Source organism: Pelecanus crispus, chromosome 2, assembly GCF_030463565.1.
Source record: "Pelecanus crispus isolate bPelCri1 chromosome 2, bPelCri1.pri, whole genome shotgun sequence".
Classification (NCBI taxonomy): domain Eukaryota; kingdom Metazoa; phylum Chordata; class Aves; order Pelecaniformes; family Pelecanidae; genus Pelecanus; species Pelecanus crispus.
The window spans coordinates 44,419,305-44,438,827 of record NC_134644.1 but is presented as its reverse complement, the minus strand read 5'-3'; the positions used below and the strand labels follow the sequence as shown (position 1 = coordinate 44,438,827).

General features: G+C 40.7%; 1 protein-coding gene across 1 annotated transcript in view; it reads left to right on the top strand.

Moving 5' to 3' along the window:
* Positions 1-1,605: 1,605 nt before the first annotated feature.
* The window catches only part of TOP2B (DNA topoisomerase II beta), a 68,797-nt gene continuing 50,879 nt past the window's right edge, over positions 1,606-19,523 (top strand). The window contains exon 1 of the mRNA XM_075704999.1: positions 1,606-1,671. Within this exon, the coding sequence (XP_075561114.1) occupies positions 1,606-1,671 (66 nt within the window). The remainder of the gene's footprint in view (positions 1,672-19,523) is intronic.

Genomic DNA, 19,523 nt, shown 5'->3' with positions numbered 1-19,523 from the left:
GGGCACAGCAGCAGCAGCGGCGGCCGGGATCAGTTATGGGGCTGGTGGAGCGGGGGTAGCTGACCACCGTACCCCCGAACGCCTGTCCTACCTACAGCGTCACCTCCACCCGCGTACCGCAGCATCCACCTGAGAGACTAGGAAAAGGGGGCAGAGCCCTGCCCCGCCAACCCTGAGCGCTCCCCTCCCGAAATGTTTCTCTGGGCGGGGGGGCCGGGTGGAATGGACGACGACACACGACGCGTTCCTCGCGGGAAGGCGAGGTCTCTGCTTCCCCGCGGACGCAGAGTGGGAAGGTCGGCCCGGGGAGGTCGCAGCCCCTGTCCCACGGAGCCCGCAGGGTGGGCGCTGCCGGTTGCTGCCGCCGCCACCGCCCCGCTCCGGCCGTTAACGCCTTCCCTCGCGCCGCCCCCCCCGCCCCCGCGGCGCGCGGCAGCGCCCCCGCGCGGAGGCACGGCTGCCTCCCTGTTGCCACCCGCAGTGACGTCGCGCGCGGCCGCAAAGCCCCTCCCTCGCTTTCTCCGATTGGCCGGCGCCCCTCGCAGCCCGCCCGCCTCCGGCATGTGATTGGCGGCGCGGCTCAGGGACAGGGCGCGAGGAGGGGGGAGGGGAGGGCAGCTCGGGCCGCGGCCGCGTCGGGAGGCAGCGGCGACGCCGGTGCCGGACGGGGGCAGCGGCGCTTATTGTCTGAGCGCGGGGGCCCGGCGGTAGCGGTTCAGGGGGTGGGGAGCAGGAGCAGCAGCAGGAGGAGGAGGAGGGGGGAGCGGCACCGGGCACCGGGACGGGGCAGAAAGAGGAGGGGAAGGAGGGCTGGGCCAGCTGCGGGTGGCGGCGGGCGGTGCGTGCGTGCGTGCGTGCGTGCGTCTGTGCGGGGGGGGGGGAGGCGGGGGCTGCGCGGGCACTCGCGTGCGGGTGCGCGCGCGCGCGGGGAGGGAAGGCGCGGGCGGGGGAGGGGAGGAGGGGGAGATTTTATTATTAATCTATTTTCCGGGCCTTTGTGGCTGCGGGGGGGGAGGGCCCGGGGGTGAGGAGGAGGAGGAGAAGAGGGGGGAGGCAGCGCTACGGCGGCCGTTAGCGGCGGCCGTTGTTGCCGCCGCCGCCGTGAGGTAAAGGGACCGGCAGTCCCTTTAAACTAGCGAGAGCCGCAGGCCCGGCTGGGCCCGCCCGCTCGCTGCCTCCCGGCCTCGAGTTTGAGCGCGGGCGGCGGAAAGGCGCTTTTGTGCGGGCGGCGCGGCCCCTCGGCTGCCCTTCCTTCCTCGGCCCTCCTCCGCCGGGCGCTTTCCTTCCCTTGCGGGGCCGCGGCCGGCCGCGGGAGCCCTCGCCCACCCCGGCGGATTTTATTTTCCTTTGCTTCAGCCGCGCTGCCCAGCATGAACTAGAAGCCGGGCCGAAGTGGGTGGGGAGCTCTCTCTGTCGGGGTGCCTCTGTGCGTGTGAGGGCGGGCGAGGGGCTGCGGGGGCTCCCGGGCCCGCGGGGCGCCTGAGGAGCCGGGGCGAAGCGCGAAGGGCGGGCGTGCCGTGCTGTGCTGCGAGGCTCGGCGTCGGTGCCGGCCCTCTCGGTTGCCTCCTTGCGCCCGCGCTTCGGCTGAGGAGAAACGGGCAGAAAATGGCAAAGTCTGGAGGAGGAGGCGGCGGCGGTGGTGGCGGCGGCAGCGGGGGACTGACGTGGGTGGTAAGTTGTGGGGCTGTGTTTTGTTGTTTGTGCCGTTTGCTTTTTTTTTTTTTTTTTTAAATTTCTCTTTGCGTGCCTTGTGTGTGTGGAAAGAGCGCGGGTTGGCTTTTAAACGAGGAAGAAACTGACGGCTGGCGTGAAAGGGGAAGCGCTGTAGAGCCGCTCGGTGGAGGGGTCCGGGGCGCGGGGAGAGGGAGAAGACAGCCTGGGCTTGGGGTGGGCCTTAGCAGGAGGGGAGCATGCGGCCGTGGGGAGCTCGTCAGGGTGCTCAGGACTTTGGAAAAGGTTAGTTAGTCTGTGAGCAAACGGGTAGAAAGGAGCCTTCTGCCTTGTGGGGGAGTGGGTCAGTAGGGCTGTTTTGAAGTCACTGTCCTCCAAAGTGAGATGTGGGCTGTTTGTTGCCCCGTGAAAGCCGCAGTTACTGCCTCTTCATGCTAGAGCGAAGTCTTTGCAGGCTACCAAAGGGGCTATGTGTTGATCCCAGCTTCTTTCCCAACTGTCTGAAAAGACAATACCTGAAGTTTGTAAGTTTCAGAGATGGGTAAGGAGGAGGCTTTCGGAGACATTCAGGGGGCTGGATCTGTGTGCTTTCTACTGTATCTTGGAATTAAACTTAATTATCTTCCAAAAGTTATAGCTCTGTAACAGGGCCAAGAATATGTGGTGTTTTTTTTTTTTTTTTTGCTTTACTGCTTTTCAGGGGTGGTCAGTAGTAAGATTTGAGAGGGTGCAGGTGATAACTGACTCTAAAGCTGGTGAATCATTTTGAGCCGTTTTAAAGTCCTTTGAGAGTATTAGCCCTGACTCAAAGTGCAGAGGGATGCTCTCCTCATCTGTAGTAATAGTGGATGCTCTCTGTTTTTGGTAAGACCTGAGCAAGGAGGAGCAAAGATGACCTGAAGGGGTCTGGTTCAGCCAATCAATACCTTCCCTGCCTTCCTCTTGCTCAGTGTAGGGTTCAAAAGAAGGTAGCTTCTTTAATGTTTGAGCAGATGACAGTATATCTCAATAGATAGATGGTGAGGTAGCTGCATCTTTAATCAGATGCATATGCTTTACAGAGTTAGGAACTTTTAAGAAGTGTTGTTAAAGAGAACAATAGCAAACCTGTTCTTCTGTTGCATCTTTCTACATCTTTGAGCTGTTGGAAAATAATGTGAAAAGCATTATTGGGGTGAACAAATCCTGTGTATTCTGATGGTGGACTATTTCTGTGGCTCTAATTACTGCATTTTATGTTGGTAATTCTCTTTTTCATTTTAAGAAGCTGGCAGCATGGAAAGGTGTATAAAAAATGAGCAAGTTTCTGGGTGTGCCACTTGATGTTAGATGGTTTAGGTATGGGAACAGCCTAAGTAGAGAAGCTAAAATTATTCTCCTTTCCTTCCTGCAATACTGTGTGATCTTCGTCAACTGTGGTCTTTGGATAGCTCTTCAGAATTAAGATTTTTACAGGCTAGGTTGGACAAAGTAATTGAAAGTTTTACAGCTCATATAGAAAACTGCAGAATGAAGTGTGAAAATCACTGAGTAGGCATTTTGAAAGAAACATATTCTTAAATGTAATGGGGATGAAAGTACGGTGAGTCAACAGTTCCCTACAACTGGAAGTAATCAAACTTTTCCTTTTCTAAAAGCAGTAAAAATTAAAGTGTGTTTGTCATCTCGGAGTAGTTGTAGGGAAATAATTAGATTTTAATTAAAACTCTGTTCACTTTTTTCCAGAAAACAGTAGGATGTTGTTTCTTTCTCTCACATGCATTTTAAATGCTGAAGATAAAACTTCTGAGCCAGTTCCTAAAGCCAAACCTGTTCAATGTCAGCTGTAGAACACTGGCGTACAAAAAAGCAACACTGTTGTGGCACCAAAATGGATGGGGTGGTGGCTAGTGATTGGTTTAGTGTGCCAGGCCAAAAAAAAAAGTTGATTCAGGCAATGGTTTATGAGTAGATATCATATGCTGGGCTTAAGGTTGAGAGGTACAGAGCTAGGGACAGTAATAGTTTCAGCCACCTGGTTTTAATCTGCTTGCCGTATATCTGCTGGATATGCAACTACTTGCTATTTGGCTGTAAATTGTTTTGAAACTACCTTGATTTTTTTAGACTTTTTACTAGTGTGTTGAAGCCACTAGGATGCTTACTTTGAGTAATGTATTTTGTATTGTTAGTGGTTTCTTAATAAATTCATGTTTAACCATGAGTTAAACAATTGAAGGGTAACAGACATAAGTCTGGCTCTAAAGATGAGGAAACATTTAAAACTTAGTGGGATGTTAATTTATGTTTCAACCTAGCAAATCATATACACATCACCTGGTGCTCACATTTTAGTAAAGAGTTGTATGTATAACTTTAGCTTTGGCTGTGATTTAAACAGTGTGCTTGTTCGTCAGTTCAACTAACTAGGAAAGAATTACATGTAGTTATGAAAAAAGGAAGGGTACCTCATGTGGTAGAGAATTTTCCTTAGAGTGAATTTCATAATGAGAACATCATACAAGCATCAGGTGATACCTACTTTTACTTTTAAAAGTCAGATGAATTAAATATTCATGGAAACAAACAGCAAGTCCTCTGTGTTTTCAGCTACCTATAACAGAACTTAAAGAAATGTAACTAGCAATGGTTAGCTGGTAAGTAGGCACAGTTACCAGTGATGGGGACACATGAGAGTATATAAATTGAAAATGTTTATTGGGAAAATAATTTAGCATTATATAACTGAAAATAAACCAAGATAACCTCTGATTTACCAAATGTACTGGTTATGTTTTGAGGAGCATTTTCTTTTTTGTCTGGTTGCTGATTCTTTTGAATCAACTTGCAGCTCCCCAGGTAGAAGGTGGAGTTTTGACCCACAGATTGATATTAATTACTTTTTGTGGATGATTTCCAAGGGTCACCCACAAAAGTGTTAAGTTTTGTTGAGAGTTAGTTACAAAAGCATGGTTTTGTAAGTAGAGGAGTTTTCACTGGTGAAACATAATGGCATTTTCTAATGCTAGAAAAACTTACTTTGAATAAAAGAAGTAATTCTTATCTTCAGCCTTTCTGTGTGTTTAGGGACTACAGAAAATGAACTGTCTTAATAGTACAGTGATAGTACTTTATTTTTTTTAATAAATAGGCCTTTATAGTGAAAGTGAAGTCATTGCAAGTAACACTGTGAAGTGTGTTGGTTCTGATACAATGGTAATACCCACAAAGCTATTGAAGAGTGTTTCAAACAAGCAGTACTTCATCAGTTACTTCTGTCAATGTTTTCAAGGCTTTCTCCTCGACCCGAAGAGCTACAGAAGCCTGATAAATGAAAGCTGAGACTCCTGATAATAATTTAAGACTTTGAACACCACTTCCATTTTCCTGCCCTTTGTGAAAGGGATAGGTTTCAGTTCTAGGAAATGCTAGCTTAAAGTGAATATATGCTGAGTGTTCATGTGACTTTTCTTTAAAAAAATTATAATTAATATCAGATCTGTCTGCTCCTTGAATGGAGCAGAATGGAAATAATGTATATTATTAGTAGATGGAAATAATGTATGTATTTGGTTTATACTGGTTCATACTTGGTTTGAATAAATACTGTAGCTGTTTATTGGGAAGTGAAAAGATAGCAACCTTTAAAGTAATCTAAATTCAGCTGTTAGCACTTCTAAGCAGTTTCAAAGTTTACCTTGAAAATAATTTAACATTGTATTTTTTTTAAACAAAAATAATATATATGTAATAGAGAAGATAGGACAGTAGAATCAAAAGAAACCAAAATGAAACAAAAAAAACCCAACAAATAAATCTCCCCCAATCCTTCTGTTAAAGGGACCTTGCCTTTCTTTTATAGTTTCATTTGAAAACGAGTACTCTTAACTGTAATACAAGGATAGCTTTCAGTTTGATTTGGCTTTTAGTAATTTGTTTCAAGACGATTAAAACAAATCTTTGTTTTGAATACTGTCTGATAATTTCCAGTGATATGCCATAATTCACTTGTTACGGATTCTGCACTAGGTGGTTTCTAACTTCATGGGTCAGTTTTTTGCATCTGAAATCTGAACTGGGTCTCTCCTGCAGCAAGGATCTGCCCACCATTGCCGTATATTGAGCTTCGTCCGTTACTCTGATTTCGGAGCAGGGCTTTTGGACAGAAGCAAGACAGGAGTTCCCTTCTTCTGCCAGTATGGTGCTTGGAGGAAGTGTGTTGGGATATGACTGGGTACACAAGAATTGTAGTATGTTACTGCTCTATCATGAGTCTATTTCTACAAGCTGGCAGAATCCTGCCAGTTAAGCAAATGTGACTAGTAATATGACCAAATCCTAATCAAATCTTCACTTTTTAGAAATAAACATACTGTCCTAGAGGTGAACCAAGTGTAAATAGGTTGTCTTTATTCTTTTTATTACTACTCATTACTACTTTATTCATTTAAAAAGCAGGAGTAGGTGGTTGAAGTTCCTACCCCTGAACCCTCTAGACTGCTTTAGTTGTGTCTCTAGACCCAGGTTAAAGCTCAGAATTAGCTTTCCATTCTTTCCATTTCTTTATCTGGATCAGGCTTTCTGTTTCTTCGCTGGCTGAAGATAGCCCTAGAACACAGTTGTCATATATGTATATGACATATATGTCATATATGTATATGTCATAACAGTTGTTACATATACAGTTAGTTACCCTCTTATCTTTTCTTTGCTATATTGTGCTGTCTGCAGAGGAAAAATAAAAAAGTCTTATGTTGTTGCCAAGTCTTGTTTCAGTGCTCCTCTCTTGCTTTTTATAAGCATCTTATCTTTTCTTTTGCTATTATGTTGCCCAGAGAACTGGAGGGTTTTTGTGCCCTGCATGCCTTCCCCTCCTGCCCTCCCCCCCCTTTTTTTTTTTTTACTGTTATACAATGGAAGGTAGGTCAGACCTGAAATAGGTGCCCCAGTGTGTTACTATTTACTTTTATTAAATGTAATGCAATTTGTAGGCTTTGGAGCTATGTAGTATATAAACAGTTGAGGGGAAGCAGCATTGCCTCTTGCTCTTGTTGAATTTCTGATTCTGGTGCCCTTAAGGAAGCAGTGTTGCAAAGAGAAGTAATGACTCTCCTGAATAGTTTAGCACTAGAGTGAAATGTTTGTGGCTCAATTTGGCGAGTCGGACACAATCGTTCTGAAGAGGTATTCATTAGATGTTATGGCTTGCCTGCCAAAAGAAAGCTGTTACCTCTTATCCTCTATCCTCTGCGCCACCATCCAGTGAAATACTTTTGTCATCTTCTTACTGGTCCAATCTCCTCCTTGTCAGAGAGCTGAATAATGCAGGGTCAAAAAAGTGATAGGGATGATACCGGGTAGAGGCTTGGTGGTGGAACAAGATTGGGGCTACCTCTTTGACTGCAACTGAGCCAGTCTTACAGCTTAATAAAATGCATCTTCACCCCATGTATTCTGAGCTGGGAGGAAAATTTGTTCTAGTGTAGGTGAAAGAATGCTGAATGCATGGAAGTGGGGAACTAAATTGTAATGAAGTCTAGGAAGGAATGTATGTCTTGGGGGAGGGTGGGAAATTGATTTTAAAAAAATAGATGGGGGATTACTTTAGGTGTTGATGAGGAAGGTGTACATTCAAACATGCGTCCTCTGTTAATGTTCTGTCTGTCTAGATTTGTGTGTGTGTATATTTAATTTCAAAGTTACCCGTGCTGTATTAAAGGTTAAATAAGGAATTACTTTATTTGGACAGATAAAGTAACCTTTCCAAATAAAAGAATATATAAGTAGTCCAAGGTAGGCAGTGTAGGGTTGAAAAAAATTATGGTTTAAATCTGGTATTTTATTTTCATAGACTTTATTTTCCAGAAGTAGATTTTTGCATTGCATGTAAACCGTCTCATGTGTCTACGTGCAAAAGCAGCCTTCCAATGCATGTTTATGTTTCAATTAATTAAAAGCAGCACATGTGATTCATAGCTGATGGATATGAGTGATTCCATCCCTGGGAGTGGGTTTTATGTATATATTCTAGATTATATGGAGAGAACCTGGAAATGAAAACTGTTACAGAAAACTTAATTTTCCTCATTTAAAATAGTAAACTTCTTGCAAGTCACCCACAAAGAAAACATTATTCTGCACTGTATAGGTGGTTTGAAAGTTTTCAAAAGCAGATGGAGCAAAAATATGTGATTCTAAATGTGGATAACTCTGTGAAGAAGCCTGTTTTGAAAATTGTAGGCTTGGTGACCTAGTGGTGTCCTCTCAAGTACATGTAGTGAAACCCAGGTATTTTGGAAGAATGTATTTTAATGCTAATATCCCAAATTTAAAGTGAATATTAAGTAAAGGGATGTAAAATGTTTTTATAGAACTTTGAAAATAAATACTAAAATTTAAATTTTAAGTTCTAGCAACCAACAAAGGTGTCAAGATTAAACATACCAAGTGTTTGTTGTTATAAACATAGGAGAAAAGTGTTCCTCAGAAGCAAAGTGATAGACCAGATCTTAGTAATAGTAATTTTTGTTGAAAAAATGTTTCCTTGCCATTTTCTTCAGGTGATTCAGTATAAGAAAAGCAGGGAAAGATTCCTTCCCTCCCTGATAAGTGAGGATCAGATCTGCTAGTTTTAAAACTTCAGTGTGATTGCAATGCTTTTACTCTTACGAACTGAGTTCTTTTAAGTTATGTTTTGAAGTGCGTGGTGTTAAACTTTTTCTATGGTATCAGCTCATCTAGTTTCATTTTAATAAAACTATTTTAAAATGCTGTCTGCATCTTAATGCGATTCCAATTTACATATAAATACAGTTTGCCACTGAAAGTAATCTAAAGTACTACTTTTAATCTTTTATTTTGTTAAAATGATAAATCTGTGTATTTGTTACACTGTACACATCTAAGCAATCCTGTTTTTTTCCGCAAGTAAGAAAAAAAGGCATTAGCAAAGTTAGTGTAAAGGCTGCTTGAGTTAGAACGTGTTTGAAAGGCTGAGATCTAACCATCAGATCTATATTTTCCTTTGTTGGGCAAAATTTAAAAAGCTACCTTAAAGGGGAAAAAAAAAAGATATAAAAGAGGATTAAATTGCTTAATCTACTATGTGTGGTTTTGCTGATTTGTGAGGTAGAATTTAAATTGAGATATTAAGCAGTCCTCCTTTCATGGAAGCTGTGTGTCTTGAAGAAGTACTGATTGCTTTTACTCCTTTTTTAGTGAGTGAGTGGGCCTGGTTAGACTGAGGCTTCCTGTTCCTTCTTTAAGACATTGAACATTTGTGAGAAGAACAGGTGTATGAAAAACTGGACGAACGTCTGCATTAGTGAGGTGCCAAAAACTCTAACACCAGTTTTCTCAGTCTGTGAAGGAACCTTCAAGGAGACAGCATGGAGCAATATTTTCTTGTCATGACAAAATCACAGGAGCTATAAGATAACACTGAAAAGTTATTTTCTTATAAATCAAAAGAAGTTGAGATGAAGTGTGTGTGGGGGGAATCTCTTGCAGCCAGATAACTTGATATGTAATGTTTTTATAAGAGCAGTTAGAATTCTGGGGCCAGCCCCTAATCAGAGCATCTACCTATGAGAAATTGGTAGTGTGAGCTTCACTGGAGATGTTGGAAAGCAGCTGTCCAATCTCTGGTAGCTCTGGGGTATTTTGACTTTTTAGGGTACATAGTGTAGTAGTGTATGAACATTTCAGTCTTGTGTTTACTCCCTTGGTAGTTGTGTACCATGATATAAAGATACAAGAATGGCAAGGTGTCTGGTGAAAAATAATGCCATCTTAGACCAGCTGATACAGAGAGAGTTCTAGTGCATGCAGTCATTCAGGCTATTGCCTCCATGCATCAACACAGAGCTCTATGTTGGCTGTGGTGGTGGTTTTCGTTGTACGCTATTTAGTGATCCTAACTTAAAGTCTTTTCCACCACTGTTGTATTACAGTATTGTCATGAAAACTTTAAATATTATGTCACAATCTTGGAGTAAAATGGGGGCAAGTTGCTTGGAGGAGAGCAGTTGCAAGAAGTGAGGCAGTTACTCTATTTTGTTATTAAGCGGACCTGGGAGAGGATTTTTCATAAACGCACAAATAAGAGACTGTATAAGTGCATGAGGAATCAGCTGGGGGAGTTGTTCCTTACCTGGATTTGCTGGTGGAGAGGGAGGGAGGTGGTCCAGATACTTGTGAGAAAGCAAACCTGAGGTTGTATCATCTTGACCTGCCCTTCCTGTTACTAGTTAAATCTTTCAGAATATGCCATGTAGACTTTCTTCCTTGCCAGTCGAGTGATAAACATGTATGTCAGGTAACAGATGATGAAAAAGCTGAATGATTTAAAAATTAATCTCAAAATACATTTGAAATTATTTTGAGTCTTTTATATGGTATGTTTTATGGAGGGGTGAATTCTTCTGCCTGCCAAGATGCAATTCTTAAATTACAAATTAAAGGGTAGAGTTTTGATGATCTTCAAGACTGTCAGCATTTTTAATGAACAAGCCTGAAAGGCTTTCATAATAACTTCTGTAGGAATGTTGCTGTGGGAGGATGAATGGCTGAGGAAGGGGGAGTTTTGGAACGGCACTCAGGCTTTTTTGACTCGTTGCTACCTCTGTTTTCCTCCTTCTGGATTGCTGTAAATGTCTGGAACACCAAACCTGTCTTCCTTTCTTGTGGAGTTGACTACAGGATTGAGACTAGAATATGTAGTTTATTTATGAGACTTGTAAAACATTTCAAGATTTGTAAAATCTCCAGAGGAACAGTAGATGTCACATAGTAGGGGTTGAGCAATTAAACTCAAGCCACTTTTTAAAAGAGCACTGGATTCATATTTACTTTAACGTGGCAGAAAAAAACAGATTTTGAAAATACAGAATGCCAGAAAATGTGGCTGTGTTAGCATAGGCACTTCTAATAATAAAAAAGCAGATGCATATGTTATTGTGGAGCAAACTGTGGTATTTGAGAGAAAGCAATGTGATCATTATTTGTAAACTTTTAGAGTTTGTTCTATGTTTGGGAAGGGTTTGGTGGTGGTGTTTGTTTTTTTTTTTTTTTTTTAAAAAAAAAACCCTCAGTTTCCATTTACGTGGTACCTTGTGTTAAGTAAATAAGTTGCTATTGCTTTTCTGTTGAAGATTCTAGAGAGTGACTTTTAATAGTTACTACTAATCATACTGTGTTCCTTTTTAGGGCTCCATATGTGTTAGAAGTACAAAAACCTCAAGGATTACGGTCAAGGTGTTTAGTATTTCAATACAAGGTAGACATGCAAATGACATAAAGGTATATCAGTCCTAATATACTGGTAGCTGTTACATTCATGAGAGTTCAAAAATTTGATTCTGGTGTAGAGTGGAGAATTGCTTCCTGTTGAAGAGTGCAGTTGGATAAGTAACCTGTAAGTGATGTTTGGACTCTCCTCTTTCGCTAATGTAACATGACTCGTAATCCTGAGGCTGACTAGAAAAGGCTGATCTTTGGGTGTTGTGTAGAATATAATCTTCATGTGTGGGTTCAGTCACTTCTTCCAGTGTATCATGACTTGACTCCTGTTCCATGTTACTATGCCAGTTAACATGAGATGAGAAACTAGCCTGTTTGATTTGCTCTCACTATGTATTCTCTTGCAGCATGGATGTCTTAAATGTCTTACTCATGCCTGAAACTTTTTCTACAATTATTTTCTACAGTTAGTTTATTAATCTGAAGATCAGCAGGATAAAAAAACCCTTGTGGTACAATATGGGTTCAGCTGGCTGTAGAATCCACAGGATCTACAAGGAAAGATCACAGTACTGTTCAAGGAATGTGATATTTGACATACAGCCTGAATGGGTTTCAAAGATTTTGTTCATCATAAGGATAATAAGGATCTATCAGGTTGTGTTGTTCCCTTTCAAAGTAATCTTTGCAATTGGGAAATGTAAATATGTGGACAGTCTAGAATACTTTCACAGCACTCAAACTGGTGATGCAGTAAAGCATTAAAAAGGGCAAGGATCTGGGAAACACTGAGTTATAAAGAGGTGCTGCTAGATGCTGATAATGTAACGTTCTGATGTCAGTACCTCTAACTTCTTGATTTCTTGGCTGGTGGACGGCTTGTGTATGAGTTGGCTGATGAAACAGTGGACCAAACAGATTTGGTCATTCAGTGACCAAACCGCTTCATTCGGTGGTTCCAAGGATTGCAGTCCTAAGAATCTGTAGGAAAACTGTCTTAAGTTGTCTTAAATTTTAATGTGAATAAATTCCTTTTTGGTGAGAGTCAGATTTTTTTTTTTCCTTCCTTGTCTCTGAATTTTAGCTGGAAAAACAGATTCTCAGAGGATTAATTTGTTACCAAAGCAGCCATAGATGTACTTTTTGATACTGGGTAAACAGTATCAAAATTTAGTATTAGAATAGAACTTGTCAGTGGATAGACAACTAAAAAATTTCAGACCCTTAAAAAATTTGAGTAAAATTCAGTTAAACTGTCATCACTCGTGGGCAGATGTTAGACACTTGCTTTTAAAGAAAATAGTAAAGATCGGATCTGAATGTACTGCTGATTGTATCCAAACCTGGGCCAAATAAAGCAGAACTGTTGCTGTAGTAACTTAATATAAGTGTAAGTGAATTAATATTTAAAACAATATACATAATTTTCTGGTCAGAAGTAATTATAGTGAGCATACATATTTGCACAGAAGTGGTATTCACTTTTGAAGTCTTGTGGAGATAGCAAATCCCTATATTTTCATTTAAATCTAGTGTGCTACTATATTATGCATTAATAATCCTAAAGTAAGAATGATGTGCTTTAATTTTGTTTAACTATTTAATAGGAAGATGAAGCTATGTGACTTTAAGAATGTCATTTCATGGCACAGCTAAACTATCAAATGATATCTGCTGAAAAGTATGGGGTTTTAACCTTATCCTCCTAGCTGTATGTTTCTGCTCTTTTTGTTGCACCAGGACTTGTCTGATTCTCTAGCAAGCTTGTTCAGGAAAATAAGCCAGCAGACAACTGATTGTTTCTAGTTGATGAAGAATGCTGGGAAGACACTGTTTTCTCCTTGACCTGGCTTTTTGTGAGGTCTGTTTGATTCCACTATATGGAACGGAGAAGCAGGGGAAGAGGGAAGAAAGCAGGAATTTTTCCATTTTGGCAGCAATTAACTGTTGTGTTTCTCTGTAATGGGGAAATCTGACCATTCTCAAGCTATTCTATAACTGAACCATCATAACAAAACTCTATGTAATGTGATCCTTTCAGAGTCCAGAGCAAATTGTCCAAACCAGGACATAAAAAATTTAGGAACTGAAAATAAACACGTTAGTCTCACTGGAGTGAGACTAGTTCTGGGTGAGTTTACTGTGAACTCCTCCTTACAATCAGCTTTGGGGAGGATACGATAGAGAGTTTTAGTTCATGCCACTAATGGTATGCAATAGTCTATGGAAATTTGCTGTGGTAACAGCGAACTGTTACTTTTTTGTGTTTTCATCTTGGCAGGAGAGCCAAACCATTTGTTAAACACAGCAGGAGAGTGGTTTATTTTGAAACTCCCTCCAGTTTTGTTTTCATGGTGGGAGGTATTCTCAGCCAGAGTTTTCTTTGGGAAAATTGCAAAATGTTTAGGTAACAATGTATTCATTGTCTTTTTTTTTTTTAAGGCAAGAAGAGTCCATTATGATCCAATATATACCACCACACTATGGTCAAGTACGTGTTGTCCATAGAACTATCTAGTAATTACCATATTGCACCTATAAACTTTTTTGAGGTATAGCATATCTTCCTCAAGTGAGGTAATTTTGTTTTGAACTGGAAGTGGTAGAAAATCTACCGCATCCCTGGATTTCATTACTTACTTAACCTCCCTAGGTTTTACAGCTTAATTACACTCAAAATTTACTGTCTTGTCCCACTAAATGTGCTTTTATTTAAGGGAATGTAGAACACATGGCATGTACTTTTCTAAATTCTTATGACCCAGGGCTGCATTGGCCTTTTGGGAGAAAAATCATTGGATGTAGTAGTTTTAGGAGTTTAAGGCAGAAAAGACAAAGCCAAAGTGAAGGTAACTTCTTGTTCACATACTAATGTCTCTGTTCATTTATGCTTGTCTGCCAGTCTAGAAAATGAGCCCTCTTTTGCCACCTAATATGGGGAAGAAAGAATGGGCAGACTAAAGAAAAATGGATTTTTTTGATTGTTTGTTTCATTGGGTTTTTTTTGTTGTTGTTGTTTGGAGATAGTTTCCAGTGTGGAGGAGATGATGTAATAGCCAATACAGGATTAAGTCTGTGTAAATGGGGAGAGACATTAACATTTTTCAGGATTTTCAATTTCTTGTGACAGTGTGAAGTTCAGCTACTTAAATAAAAATAAAGATTCCATTTAAAGTAAGGATTCAAGCTAAAGATGTATATTCCAGTTTTGGTATGGCAACATTGAAATTGATGATGAAACCTATGCTCTTTGTTGTAGCTTTACACTTTATTGTCTATTTAGATAGGAATGGCTGTTCTCTGGGGCTGCCAAACTGTCCAGATCAAATGTGTATTAAGATTTAGCGTATTGAAGTACAGCTGTTTGAAGCATAAGTAACCAAACTCAGCATGGTGACTCAATGTGATTTTGAAATGCAAAGGAAGACGACATGATCCAGTTTTCATCAAAAAAAGGCAATAAAAATCTCTGATGTAATGTGGATGTCATGCATAGAATCGTTTAGGTTGGAAAAGATCTTTAAGATCATCCAGTCCAACCATCAACCTAACAGTACCAAGTCCACCACTAAACCAATTAAGGGTAGAGTAGCAATTTCATGTTTCCTGGCTTGGTGGCTGGATTATTTATAATGAAAGTAAAAACTAGGAATCATTAAGGTTGGAAAGGACCTCTAAGATCATCAGTCCAACCATCAACCCATCACCACCATGCCCACTAAACCATGTCACAAAGTGCCATGTTTACCCATTTTTTGAACACTTCCAGGGATGGTGACTCCACCACCTGTCTGGGCAGCCTGTTCCAATGCTTGACTACCCTTTCCGTGAACAGTTTTTTCCTAATATCCAATCTAAACCTCCCCTGGTGCAGCTTGAGCCCATTTCCTTTTGTCCTATTGCTACCTACTTGGGAGAAGAGACCAACACCCACCTTGCTACAACCTCCTTTCAGGTAGTTGTATGCTCTGTTATATGCAGAAATTTCAATGGAGGAGACTGAAGAAGAAGAAAAAAAAAAAAAGCAAAATGTGAAGAAAGAAGATGCCAGAACTAAATATGTGAATTCTTGGGTTGAAGGTAGACAGTAAAAGTCTTGTTGCCAAACCGTTGTCTGTTAAAGGCTACTTGGGTTCCGAGTCTCAAGATTGCAAAAGGAAAGAATGACTATAGCTTTCACACAGTACTGTGTAAATTTATAGCAAAAACAACTCCAAAAGGGAAACTCTGGAGTCATTGCAATCATACTGGAGAAAGCAGTTACTGTAATAAAACATGGTTATGATAGCATGCACAATAGTCTTGATGTAGTAAACTGAGAAGCAACTGCAATCAAACTGAAAATCAGTATGTTTTTCCATACAGTTACCACTATGCTGTGTTTGTTAAGAGTGTCTAAGATGCTCGTTACATCTGAGGTCCCAGTATGAAGTGTGACTGCATGTCTATGAAGAAGGGAGCTCAGTGCAATAGGTTATAGCATTCCAAACTACTTAAGGATGATCATCTTGCTGACTTACATGTATGTGGATGTGTATGCTCATCATCAGTCTGGAGGGTTAGAAAGTTTGAAAGACTGTCAAGAATCTGTACAGTCTTGAATCACAAGAATGTTGGGAAAGTCAAACAATGTGTCTAGAAAAAAAAAAATTAAGAACATTAAGATTGCAAAGCAGACCCTGAAAATTGGGTAACCTGTTAACAAACAAACAAACAAGAAACAGACTTACTGTGAAGCAGAAGACTTAAGCCCCTTGTGACACTTGGTTAATTCTCTTTAGGGGTTTTCTCATGAAACAACAGCTGGTGCTGTTTTGAGAAGTGTTATTGGAGCTCTAACAATATGAAGATCTTTCATACAGAACAGAATACAAAAGGCATTCTTGAGACAATTCCAAAATACACAGAAGAGGTTGTCAGTTTAGCAACACTGCAGTTTAGTGCTTGCTCAGTTTAACAAAAAAAAAAAAAAGCTTTCCTGCTAGATTCACTTGCATTTTAAGTAGTAGAAGCTCAGCAGATGAAAGCATGTCTAATTTTTTTTTTTTTTAAGTTACCAAGGAAATCATAATAGGAAGACTGTGGAGGATGTTTGTGTCTATAGATCTATGCCATGGATTTGGTGATGAAGATTTTCTCTTTTTTGGAATGAGTTCTAAACATCACTTGAACTCCATAAAATGTCCATTCAAGATGGAGATACAGGGATTCAGAGTTGGCCTTCTGTTTCAGAGTACAGCACAGCCCGAGAGACTTGGTCCGGGAAACTGCAGTTCTGTGGACTTCTGATGCTTGCATGCCTGCATAATAACATTTTGTAGTTGAATACTTTCTGGCTTTTGTTTTTATACATATGTTTCAATAGTGTAAGTTAAATAAGTTCTGAATGTTTATAACATGAGTATTTTTTGCATACAGAAGATATATTATACTTGGAGGATTGTACAAATACAATCTGTTCTGGTCTATGAGAATGAAACTTAAATGTTTAAGTAGAGCATACTGAAAAGCTATTTGTAATGTCTTAGTAAAAACTATAGAATTAAAGTTCGTTAAGACTACTTTTTTTTAGTAGAATCATGGAATTGTTTAGGTTGGAAAAGACCTTTAAGATCATCCAGTCCAACCATTAACCTAACATTACCAAGTCCACACTAAACCAGTCAAGGGTAGACTAGACTAAACCGTGTCCTGAAGTGCCACATCTACCCGTTTTTTGAATGCTTCCAGGGATGATGACTCCATCACCTCTCTGGGCAGCCTGTTCCAATGCTTGACTACCCTTTCTGTGAAGAAATTTTCCCTAATTTCCAACCTAAACCTCCTCTGGCACAGCTTGAGCCCATTTCCTCTCATTCTATTGCTAACTATGTGGGAGAAGAGACCAACACCCACCTCACTACAACCTCCTTTCAGGTAGTTGTAGAGAGCGATAAGGTCTCCCCTCAGCCTCCTCTTCTCCAGACTAAACAACCCCAGCTCCCTCAGCCGCTCCTCATAAGGTCTGTGCTCCAGACCCTTCACCAGTTTTGTTGCCCTTCTCTCAACATGCTCAGTAATCACTGACCAGGTAGAAAAAATGTTATGCTGATCCTTTGTGTGGGTTGGGGTTTTTTTTCCTCTTAAATCATACATAATCATGTTCTAATTAGTGTGTTATAAAAGGTAATAGACATAGCTGTCACAGGGACTAGAGTAACAGAAGATCCTTACTACTAAAGCAAGCTCACTGTTCCCCAAGAAGTGACACTTCTACAGGACTAGCTCTTTTTAGGCAGCAAAGTTTGTCTAGGTGTGACCTCTGTTCTCGATGTCAACGTGACAACAATCTGGCAGTAGCATCTCAACAGAAAGAGTTTTGGTACTCTATACATTTCTTACTGATAAGCTGGAAAGTATAAGCTCCTCCAAGTCGTCAGTAAGGATTTCGGTGGAAAACAGAAATGCATTTCCTAGTGGTGTATTGAAGGCAATGGCTTGTAGGAATTCCTTCCTGATAATTCTGTTCTGTAGTAGTTTTTTACAACCTAGAGGTACTCATTCAGTCACAATAAAATGGACTTTTTCTAATCTACTGACTTTAGCAAACAAGTTGTGGGACAAGTGGAGCTATTGGAGATGAGAAAACTGTAGCCTGAATTTATTAGAGTAAGAACTCAAATCTTAGCCTGTGTTAAGGCATTACTGAGTTGTGATGCATTGTTAGGCGGTAGTCCTCAGATGCTGTACAAGTCAAAGCATTTGGGAGCTGTCTCAGAACAATCATAAGAATACAATACTGATGTACATGACAACTGAAAAATTGGCATGTGATGACTGCCCATCATGCACTTCACTGACTGTAAAAACCTCTTGAAGCCTAAGAATTGGGAGCAAATAGAAGAGTTCCATTTGAACAAGATTCTGGTGGTCTTCACACCTGTAATTCTTTTGTTTTCTATATGAATTACATTTCTTCTTCCCTTGTTTCAACACTTGCTTCTACTTCATCTGAGAAATATTAGTTTCTTTTCCTGCTAATCACTGGTCCCTTTAGAACAGGTGAATGTAGTAGAACAGTGCTAACAGTGCTATGGAATCAGTGAGTGAGCTAAGGGTGACTCCTATGAGGTGTGATGTCAAAGATGATCGTAAAGTAAAGACAGTAAGGTCAGAAAGATATAAAAGAATATATACACACACACATACAGTGAAACTCATTGGAAGCCTGGACATCATTCACAGAACTACTTAAATTAAATAAAATTTACATTGCAACTGTTGGCAGTGCTTCTTTAGTAACAATTCTCATTGCTCCTCTTCTATGTATCAGCGTAATGTATCTATTTGTGAAGTCCTCTTTCTTTTCTGCTTGCTTAGCTGATCCGTGGCTAATCTTTTTAGGGTGGCAGTGGTGGGGTTGTCACAGTTTAAGACCAAATGACAGTGTAGAGACTAAATTAACTCAGATACCAAAACACTTTAATCACACATGCATGCGATTTTGCAGCTTCCCTGTTTGGGGGCAGATGTGATATGCTCCAGAAGAAAAGTCATGAGAGTTAGTGTTGTGGTTCTAACTCTGTGGCGTGTAATCCTTGTGCAAGGTTGTGGGGTCCCCTGGATTCTTTTCCCCTCTTATTTTGGATGCTGTCAGTTACAGGACTGGGTAGTAGAGAAAATTTGATTCTTATTTGGCCTGTTCAGGTTTACTCAGGGCCAAACAATTGGCTGTTGTCACCACTGGTGTACACAGTCTGCTTGTCTCAAAGGTTCTTGAAATAATGTCTTTCATAGCATTTCCATAAATAGACTAGAAAAATGTGATCTCCAAATCTGGAAAAGAAAGGTAATTTGCCTTGTTCTGAATAGAATGAAATGCTTTATTCCTGTGCCTGCTAAGAGGAAAGAAAAAAGCATCAAAGTTTAAATAGTAGAAGCTGGAGAAGACAGATTTGAATAATACGTGGAGAATTGTCCTTGTTAATTGTATGCTATAGGTTCGTGTTTGGCCTTTTTGAGTCTGCTGAACTTATTTGGGTGAGTTCAGTATCCTTTGCTCCTTGTTCCTATGTGCTTACATGCTTTCTTACCCTTTGCTTTCAGTGCTATCTGAGGCTGCAGCAAAGGCTAGATTGAGAGAGAACTGATGATATTTTCTTTGGGCTGAGAAATTTATGTGGTGACTGGTTATTTGGGGGTTGGAGTTCAGCCTTTATTTACTTTATACAGAGATTTACTGGGAACAGCTAAATGGGAGTAAAATATTGACCTGAGTGGGGAGTGGGTTTTGTCCTCATTATTTGTCTGTTGATGGTTTTTACTGGTCATGTAACATGTGCTTCAAAGTTGGTAAACCCCCTGTAAGAGAAGGAGGCTATTTCAGGTATTAGGCAGGTGGTGACAGAATTTTTTTCTTTTACATCTGCTAGCCAGGCAAATAAATCGTGTAACTTCAAGTTATGTTTATTGGTATTTTTAAGATAATTCCAATTTACAGGTAGGAATGTATACATAAAATGTTATACCTAGTCTCTTGGTAGATATGCTTTTACTGTCTCAGAATGGGCGTTTTCTACATTTGGTTGCTCCGAGAGATTTAAACTTTTATTTTTGTGTGGTTTTAGTTCAATGGGGGAGGTATTTATCAGGAA